This window comes from Orycteropus afer, unplaced genomic scaffold (genome assembly GCF_000298275.1).
Source record: "Orycteropus afer afer isolate SDZICR_OR568_19922 unplaced genomic scaffold, OryAfe1.0 scaffold00015, whole genome shotgun sequence".
NCBI classification, from domain to species: Eukaryota; Metazoa; Chordata; class Mammalia; order Tubulidentata; family Orycteropodidae; genus Orycteropus; species Orycteropus afer.
This window is the reverse complement of record NW_006921602.1, coordinates 21345146-21355656: the sequence shown is the minus strand read 5'-3', so window position 1 is coordinate 21355656 and position 10511 is coordinate 21345146. Positions and strand designations below refer to the sequence as shown.

The 10511-nt window shown below is 43.4% G+C and overlaps 1 protein-coding gene across 1 annotated transcript in view; it reads left to right on the top strand.

Moving 5' to 3' along the window:
• The first annotated feature begins 116 nt into the window (after positions 1-116).
• The window catches only part of LOC103212524 (myocardial zonula adherens protein), a 117146-nt gene continuing 106751 nt past the window's right edge, over positions 117-10511 (top strand). Inside the window, exon 1 of the mRNA XM_007958494.2 lies at positions 117-191. Within this exon, the coding sequence (XP_007956685.1) occupies positions 117-191 (75 nt within the window). The remainder of the gene's footprint in view (positions 192-10511) is intronic.

Here is a 10511-nt window from a genome sequence, read left to right as displayed (position 1 = left end):
GCTGCAGCTGGAGCCCCAACTAGCTGCACCGCCGCCTGCGCAGGGCGGGCCCCGCGCGCTTATTCCGACCGGGAGGCGCGCCCGCACAGCTTCCCGCCGCCGACCGTCGCTGCGGGATGCTGCGCTCCACGTCGACCGTCACCCTGCTCTCGGGCAACGGGGCCAGGACGCCCGGGTCGCCCAGCAGGAGGGTGAGTAGCTGAGGGCGGGAGCCTCCGCTGCTCAGTTCCCCCGGCCCAGGGCCCCCCGCATTAGGAATCTAGAGAAGGGGGCACTCGGGAGCGTGTCCTGGGCCAAAGCGCTAGCCGGGCGCCCACCTTGGGAACAACTTTCAAATCCTTTCCCAACTGTGGCCGTGACCCTTCCTCTAGCCGCTCCAGGGCGCCCCACTAACTCGAAGGACAGAGCTTAGGGGACTTTCTGGAATTCCCAGAGATTTCCTCTTCTTCCTGCCTCCTCGGTCAAGCCAAGTTTTTAGATGACATTAGTTTAAAAAGCAAGGGAGACATTTCAGCAGTGCTCCTACCTTGAGACCCAAAGGTAATAAAAAATATTTAACATGTAAACTTTCGCTTAAAACCGAACTCATTGCCATCAAGTCGGTTCCGACTCATAGCAACCCTCTTTTGGGTTTCCCAGGGCAGAAGGTAAATCTTTAGAGAAGTAGATTGCCACGGCTTCCTTACATGGAGCGACTGGTGGGTTTGAACCTCTGACCTTCTGGTTAGCAGTCAGATGCAAGGAGCTCTGGTGGCATAGTGCCTAAGGCATTTGACTGCTAATCAGAAGACTGGTGGTTCAAACCCACTAGCCACTCCGCAAGGAAGGTTGGGCAACCTACTTCCATAGTGATACTGCTTCAGAAACCCAAGGAGGGGGTCGCTATGAGTCAGATCTGACTCTAGGGCAATAGGTTTGGTTTTTGGGTTTTGCTTTAGGTACTGCGCCACCAGAGCTCCTCAACTTACCCTTATCCATGATCAAAAGAAAGGATCATTTGTATCCAACTCACTAACTTACTGCCACAGAGTCGGTTCCAACTCATAGCCACCCTGTTTGGGTTTCTGAGGCGGTAAATCTTTACTGAAGTAGATTGCCCAGTTTTCCTTCTGCGGAGTGTCCAATGGGTTTGAACCACTGATCACCGCCGATCATTTGTTTCCACTAATGATCAAATAATACCCATTCTGGAGTGAACTTAGCCAAGGTGGGCACCGTATTACAAAGTAGAGGGCAGCAACCGAGCCACCCAAGAACCCAGTTGTGTGCTACTTCGGTTTATGGAAATCACTCTCTTCGTTCTGATTTAAATATTAGCACAGTGGCAGCAGGGGTAGCCCCAGAAGCCTTGGACATAATCACTAGGGAGGTTGCACTTTTGGAAGTGCTCTGTTTCCCTGCAATCCCTGTTGCTTCTTTTCTCACCTCTCCAGATGCCATGTGAAAGAAATGCTAGACACCTGCAGGATATAGCTTTCACATTCTGTGTCTCTTCCAGGATCAGCATCTCTGAGCACACTGCCAGGGCTTAGCTGGTGGCTTTTTAGTTCATCTGTTTATCATGATATTCAACACTTATTAGTTAGTGCCTCTTTACTTTGGCTTACACTTATATTTTCCCTATGATTGGCTAAATCTAAGGCCCCTTTGGTACTCCAGTCCGTTTTCTGGTCTTGTCGACATACTTGTTTGTTTTTAGGTACCTCAACCAAGTGATTGGTAGTCATCTTATAGGCTGTCTTTCTTTAGCTCTAGAAAAAAGGCATTGTTTTACTCTTGAGTGTAGGCTAAGTGATTTGTTGTTTTATGTGTATGCATATACCACTTAAAGTTGATATGACTCTAGTTGTCTAATCATTAGATTCATAAAACAAGATCCACATTAGGTCCAAGTGGTTTTCCAAACAGAGGGTCAAGCAAGGGACCTGACTGCATGAATTGAACATTCCCCAAGTCCCTTTCCAGAAGTAGGGATTTGTCACCGTGACCAGAGTGGCATTGTGATGGATACAAATGTGATTAATATTGTTGAGTTGGTTCCGACTCATAATGACCTATGTACAACTTATGTACAACAGAACAAAACACTGCCTGGTCCTGCGCCATCCTCACAGTCATTGCTATGGTTGAGCCCATTGTTGCAGCCACTGTGTCAGTCCATCTCATTGAGTGTCTTCTTCTTTTTTGCTGACCCTCTACTTTACCAAGCATGGTGTCCCTCCTGATACCATGTCCAAAGTATGTGAGTTAAAGTCTCACCATTCTCCCTTCTTAGGAACATTCTGGCATTCTTCTGTACATTCTTTTGACAATTCATGGTGTATTCCATATTCTTCACCAACAACATAAATCAAAGACATCAGCTCTTCTTTAGTCTTCCTTATTCATTGTCCAGTTCTCGCATGCATATGAGATGATTGAAAATACCATGGCTTTTTAACAATTTAAAAAGGCCTTTGGCAGCAAATATGTCATTAGATTTCTTGACTACTGCTTCCATGGGTGTTGATTGTAGATCCAAGTAAATTGAAATCCTTGACAACTTCAATCTTTTATCCATTTACCATGAAATTGCTTATTGGCTCAGTTGTGAGGATTTTTGTTTTCTTTATGTTGAGGTATAATCTATACTGAAGGCTGTAGTCTTTGATCTTCATCAGAAGTTCTTCAAAGGCTCTTTACTTTCAGCAAGCAAGGTTTTGTCAATCTGCCCATCACAGGTTGTTAATGAGTCTTGCTCCAGTCATCACACCTCATTGTTCTTCATATAGTCCAGTTTCTTGGATTATTTGCTCAGCATACATATTGAAAAACTATGGCTATGGATACATTCCTGATTCACAGTTATTAGTATACCAGATAACATTTCTGGAGTTTTTTTTTTTTTTTCTCAAATGCTTACTTTTGAGTTTTTCTTTAGTTATAAACTATTTGACGTCTGGCACAGTGGAATACACTGTCAAGAAGGCTTTATCTTTTCAATAAGATAATAGAAATACTTTGGAACTGTAGGTCTTAGGGCCCTGCATCAGACCATGCAGGACTGTCCAAGAATACTGCTACTTATTGTAGAAAGAAGATATTTAAAGGTTCTAGAGCTCCTCTCATCTATATGGCTTCCAGCTTTGCTGATGATTCACAAATGTCACAGGTACTTTTTGTGTATTTATGTGGGCATGGGTGGGAATCTGTTATATCTGTTTATCTGTTATAAATTAATTGACTTATTAAAAATATTTATAGATCTTCCATGATGTACAGGTCCATTGGGGTCCATTCTACCTGTGGAGGTAGACATTATCACCAGCTACTCTTATGATTATTATAGTGGGGTAGAGTGTTTACAAAGTCCTGTGGAAGCTAAAAGGATAGGTTGTTCTTACAGCATCCGAGGAAGGCCTCTTCCACTGAAGGCAACTTTTGAGTTTAGTCTTCCAGGATGAGTAGGACTTTGTAGGGCTATTGACATGGGGTATTGAAAGGCAGAAATATCATTCATATAAATGGAACGTATGACATATATTATATGACAAAGGCATATTGGACCTACTCTATGGCAAAACACTTATTCTTAAGAAAATAAGAACAGGATATCTTGGAAATAAAATTATTGACAAATAATCATTAAAAGAGTTCTTGAAATTGAACGTTTTCAAAAAAGTCTGAACCATTCTCTCTTTCCTTTCTGATGTTAGACAAGTGGTAGTCTTGAACAGTGACCTGGTAGCTATTAAAATTACAATTCTGCTTTATCCAAAGAGCTTATCACATTAGATGCTGCATGGTAAGCTAGTCCAGATGGTTAGGCCAACCAAAAATGGTGGTGACAAGTGACGCCGAGCAGGGTTCTTTGAGTCAGCTACCAAGGGCAGTGCGGCCAGACCAGACTGTCACCAGTTACCCTTGTTCTAGGCAGCCACCTACAATTTGACTTCCTTCTTATCTGAAATCATTAGTCAAGGAAAAAAAAATTGGAGAGGGAATTCTGTCAGCTAATCAGCAAAGCTCTGAGAGGTATTCCAGATGCCAACCAGCTGAGATTATAAAATTAAAAAAAAAAAAAAATTGCCTTCAAACTAGTTGTGCGCTAAAAATATTTTTATCTACGGGAACAGCAGAATGATAAATTGGCTAGAGAATAACTATCTCTAGGATAATGACCTTGGGGGTAGAGGGAAACTTTTTTTTTTTTTTTAATAAGGACATTTCTTTATGATTTTGAAAGGAATTTTATAAGTGCTACGTAGTCCTTCTGAATTAGCCTTTGAAATGAAAGGTCACTTGTGTAGCCAGATTGGGCATATTGTGGGAAGGCACGTGTGACTTTATGCAGCCAAATATTTTTGGTTAAACTGCTCAGCTAGGGTGGTATGAGATGACAGACCTGTCTACGGTTTTATCCAGCACTGCGCTCTGTTGATAGTAAAGAGACTGTTAGCTAGTGTTGCTGGTATTGTGGGCCTTTAGTGGCACATACCAGAAAAAAAAAGGCTATAAGGGTGGTAGGATTATCTCCTCGCTTTCCTTATTTGGCAAAGGTGTTCTTTGTTGAAAACTGGGATGGGCCTGCATTCATCATGTGGTGGCTAAAGCACCACTCTCCTGTGTCCCATTTCTGTCTGATTGGCTTAAAGTAAGGATTTTCCTCAGCTGCCTCATGAATGGGTCAGGCAGGTCTTTACTTCACTTCCCTTTCCCAGTATACAGAAACATCTGTGTACACCAGCTGTGTATCATCTTGTGGGTTGTGAGGAAGGACACAGGATACTGTGGGACCTTGCAGTCTAGTGGAAGGAAGCTGACTACAGCAACTACTAGGCATGGTGGGACTGGTGGGGGGCTCGTTGTACTAGGAAACAGGCCACCTCTTCACAGGGCTCTCCTGAGCCAGCCCCTGACAGGCTAAATTGAGAGCTTTTGGATCCATGGTTACCTCAAGGCTTAGCCAAAAGGCCTGTGCCACTAAAAATGACAATTATAGGCTCAGTGTTTTTGTTCATCAGTCTTGCTCAGACAGATGTAGGGCCATCAGATTTGAGTTCTGGAGACACTTGTCGTCGTTGTTGTTGTTATATGCCATCAAGTTGGCCCCAACTCATAGTGACCCCTCCTCGGGTTGCTGAGGCAGTATCACTACAGAAATAGGTTGCCCAGTCTTCCTTCCGAGAAGTGGCTGGTGGGTTTGAACCGCCAGCCTTCTGGTTAGCAGTCAAGTGCCTTAGGCACTGTCCTACCAGAGCCTGGAGACACTTGGTGTGGTGGTTATGTTTGTGTGTCAACTTGGCTGGGCCTGGTTGAGTGGCTGGGCAGTGGTGGTAGTTATTCCCCATGGTGAGACTGGCAATCAACTCCATGGTGGGATCTACCAAGCAGCTCCCATATATAAGAAGAAGCCTTGGAGATAGTCTGTAGCTTATGGCACACTTGGACCCTGCATATAGCGGTGTCATTGTTTAGCAGCCTGCCATGCTCTGCTGACATTGGGACTTACAGTGGACTTGAATTAATGGCCTTCATGTGGTTTGGTAACATCGGGACTGTGCCATTTTATTTGTTGACCTTGGGTTTGTCAGCCTCAGCAGCCAGTAGTTGCCTGAGTGAAGAGATACCTCTAGCTTCAGTGGGCCGGGAGCAAGAGGCAGAGCTGAAGCCCAAAGTCGAGGGGCTTTCACACATCCCCTAGCCTGGCATTTTGAACTCAGACTTAAAGCCTCCAAACTGTGAGAGAATAATGTCCTGTTTGTTAAGGCCACCCCATTTGTGGTATATTCTTGTCAGAGTGGCACTAGGTAACCAGAACACTTAGGGAAGCTTGATTTCCCCAAGACATTTATGAAGATCATGTGGTTCTTCTGCCAAAGGTGTGGAATGTGATTCTGACTCATTCCTTGTTTCCAGGGCACTGGGGAAGGGTTGCAGAAGAGGTCCACCTTGTAGTTTATTTATACTGTCCATCTCTACCACGGGGCTGGTATTATCATCAAGCTTCTGATCACTTGGAAAACCCTTTTAAGTCAGTAAACCTCAAAAATTATTGTCTAATGAGTTTGGGAATCTGTGGATCCAGGGCTAGCTAGAGACCATGTTGAAATGTTTCCACTTAATTTGCTTTCAGTGACTATGTGTGTTGTTGTCATAGAGCTTTGCATGATATTCTCTCTTAGCTTAAAATAGTTCTAGTACTTCTCTAACACATAGAAGAGTATTGTAATGTTTATTTACATTTTTACCTCTTTAGATGAGCAGTAGTTCCTAAATGTCAATCACACTGCTAACTCTTTATTTGTTCTTTAAGGTGAGAGTGATCTTTCTAGAATGCAAAATCCAATCTCCTGAGTCTTCTGCTTTAGGAGCTATTCACTACTAGGAAAAGGCCCAAACTCCTTAGTTTAGCATCCAGACCCTTCTGATCAGGCCCTTGCCTTTTTGTCTCCACTTTCTACACATACTCTTTATTAGACATTCCAAATCACTTGCCATTCCCCAAGCTTTCCACGCTGTTCCTCACCATTTTGCCTTCATTTGTGCTTCTCTTCCAGGACTCTTGCCCTGAACCCTTCTTTCCCACATTTCCCTACAAGTGTGTGTTCCCCATTATTGCTTTTATCACCTATAATTAAACTACCTGAGGGTTTAGGGACTCCTTCTCCCCCATCAGCAATAGGTGTTGAAAATGAGGAGTCTCACAGAGTCCTGAAAGAGGCACACTTAACATTTAATTGGCAAATGGGAAAACAGGAAGAGGTGTCTTGGGATAAAGCTGGCCTCAGACTCATCTGGGCAGGAAACAGGTGACAAATGGATGGGCGTAGTGGCCCAGGTGAAGAGTTTGACAATTCTGGGAAGGCCTCCAAATATTCTAGTTGTTTCATCTTTTTGCACAGTTAAGAGTTTCATTCCTCTGGTTAAGTCAATGATTTCCATGTAACCTTGGTTACATAGAATCACTGGGAAGCTTAATATATCTTGTTAGTTGCCATGGAGTGAATTCCAACTCATGGCGACCACATGTGTGCAGAGAAATACTCTATAGGATTTTCAAGGCTGTGACCTTTCGGAAGCAGATCACCAGGCCTATCTTCTCAGGTGCCACAGAGTAGATTTGAATCACCAACCTTTTGGCTAATAGTCGTAGAGCGCTTAACTTTTTGAACCACCCAGTGACTCCATGCCCAAGCCTTATCCCAGACCAATTGAATGAGAACCTCTGAGGGTAGGGAATAACGTCAGTATTTTTTAGGCAGCTTCCCAGGCAATTCTAACGTGCAGCCAAGGATAAGAACCACCAATTTATGCATTGTTCTCCATATACAAGCTGCTGGGAAATGCAGACACTCCTGGGACAGTGTTGCTGAAAGGTCACTTTGGCCCTGTGAGATGAAGGACAAAGTAGTGGAGGGTAGGGAGTGGGAGTAGTAATACTCGAAGTCACACTAATATCTTTGTGTGCATTCATTTACCTGTGTTTTCTCTCTGGATCTTCACGTTTGAGGGCATGCTGTATGCCTGGAACAGAAGTAAGCCAGAGAGAGTAAGGAGAAGTTGCCACCCTCCCATCTCTGGGTCAACCTGACATGGGAAAATGAGTCCTCAGGACACTTTTCACCAAACTGTTGCCTATGGGTCAAATCTAGCTCTCAACTGGTTTTCGTGTGCCCCTGAGCTAAGAATGGTTTTTATAGTGGCTCTGTACAGAAAAAGTTTGCTCCACCCTGATGTAGATAACCAGGCCAGCTGAGCAAAGAGGCCTGATCCAGATGGGGCATGTTCTGTTCTACAAGCCTGGCCTGCATATTCTCGGGATTTTATACCTGTGCAGAGCAGAGAGAGCATGGTGTCTGTCCTCCTGGCCAAACCCCCTGAGGTCACACCTTCTGTTGTTAGGTGGAACTGGGCCCCACTCACAATCACTAAGTGGACTAGGCTGAGGGAAATGTAAATGTGTTTGGTTAATTTCCTTAAGTAAATCCATCTTTGTAAACTGATTAGCAAACCACTGTCACTTCCCTGAGTCATCTTCTCCACCCCTTTTTATTTGAGGTGGCTATTTTTCCTTGGGTTAGTCCAGGTGCCTAAAGCTAAGTACATGATGGTATGCAGATACTCAGAGCACATCAAGGGTGAGAGATGCAGGTCCTCTGCCCCAACAAAAGGGCCCAGAAACAAGGTCCCAGAGGACATGCTAGTATCCCAACTGCCCTGAGTTTCACACAATGGCTTGGTTGTGTGTTTTCTTGTGGAGGAGGCCTGAATATTGTCTGCCCTGCCATTGCTGTCCTTCCCAAGGGCTTTGGTTTGAAGAAGGTGTAGGGCTCTCTTAGGGAGTTTTAAGTGTATTCTCCTTACTCTATGTTAAACCAAAAAAGCCAAACTCACTGCTGTCGAGTCGTATTTGACTTACAGTTACCCCTCCTTGGATTTCTGAGGCAATATCACTATGGGTAGATTGCCTGATCATCCTTCCGAGGAGTGGCTGGTGGGTTTGAACCACCAGCGTTCTGGTTAGTAGTCAAATGCCTTAGTCGCTATGCCACCAGAGCTCCCTACTGTATTTTAGTTTACCCTAAAAAAGCCACACACACACACACACACCCCAGCATTTATTGAGCAAGCACCTATTAGGCATTGATTCTGTATAAGCACTGGAAGTATTACAAATGTGATATGGTACAAAGCTTACTTGACCTTTCCCCCCCTTTTTTTCCCTTCCATCCATTTTGTAATGCATGGAACATAGGATGTGTTCAGTAACTGTTAGTTGAATTCTTGAAATGAGCTTAGATTTGAGTATTACTCAAATCTGACCAAATCTCAATCTAATCCTTGAGATGTAAATGGCTCCCCATAGTCTTCTGACTATTGTTGTTGTTATGTGCCGTCGAGTCAGACCCGACTTATAGCGACCCCACCTTGGGTTTCTGAGGGGGTATCGCTATGGAAGTAGATTGCCCAACCTTTCTTTCGAAGAGTGGCTGGTGGGTTTGAACCGCCAGCCTTCTGGTTAGCAGTCAAATGCCTTAGGCACTACACTACCAGAGCTCCCATCTTCTGACTAGAGCCCTTAATTCTCCACCAGGCATTTACAGATTCCTAAACTTTGTCATCCACCACTTGTCTGTCAATTTGTTGTATTGTGGTGGCTTGCATGTTGCTGTGAGGCTAGAGGCTATGCCACCAGTATTTCAAACACCAGCAGGGTCACCCATGGTAGACAGCTCTCAGTGGAGCTTCTAGACTAAGACAGACTCAGAAGAAGGTAGGAGCCATCCACTTCTCAAAGAATTGTCCCCTGGAAATGTTATGAATAGCAGTGAAACACTGCCTGATACATTACTGGAAAAAATTATGAGTAGCCCTGAAACATTGTGTGATATAGTGCCAGAAGATGAGCCCCTCGTTGGAAGGCACTTAAAATACGAATGGGGAAGAGCTGCCTCTTCAAAGTAGAGTCAGCCTTTGTGACATGCATGGAGTAAAGAAAGCTTTTGGGACCTCCATTTGCTTATGTGGCAAGATTTAAAATGGGAAGAAACAGCTGCAAACATCCATTAATAATTGGAACATGGAATGTATGAAGTATGAAATCTAGAAAAATTGAAATTTGTCAAAAATGAAATCGAGTGTATGAAGATCAATATCCTAGGCATTAGTGAACTGAAATGGACTGGTTTTGGCTATTTTGAATAAGACAACCATATGATCTACTATGTTGGGAATGACAGATTGAACAGGAAAGGTGTGGCATTCATTGTCACAAAGAATGTTTCAACATCTATCCTGAAGCACAATGCTGTCAGTGATAGGATAATATCCATACGCCTACAAGGAAGATTTGTTAATAGTACTATTACTCAAATTTATGCACCAACCACCAAAACCAAAGAAGAGGAAATTGAAGATTTTTACCAACTTCTGCAGTCTGAAATTGACCAAACATGCAGTCAAGATGTGTTGATTATTGCTGGTGATTGGAATGCAAAATTTTGAAACAAAGAAGAATCACTGGTGTTTGGAAAATATGGCTTTGGTGATAGAAGTGGTGCTGGAGATTGCATATTAGGATTTTGCAAACCAATGACTTATTCATTGCAAATATCTTTTTTCAACAACCTAAATGGTGGCTATACACATGGACTTTGCCAGATGGAATACACAGGAATCAGATCGACTACATTTGTGGAAAAAGGTGATGGAAAAGCTCAGTATCTTTGGCCAAAACAAGGCCAAGGGCTGACTGTGAAACTGCTCATATGCAAGTTCAAGTTGAAGCAGAGGACAATTAAAACAAATCCATGAGAGCCAACATATGAACTTGATTATATCCTACCTGAGTTTAGAGACCATCTAAAGAATAGATTTGGTGCATTGACCACCGATGACTGGAAACCAGATCAATTGTAGAAAGACATGAAGAATATCATCCATAAAGAAAGCAAAATGTTATTAAAAAGACAGGAATTTGGTAATAACATATCTGACAAGGGACTTATCTCTAGAATTTATAGAACACT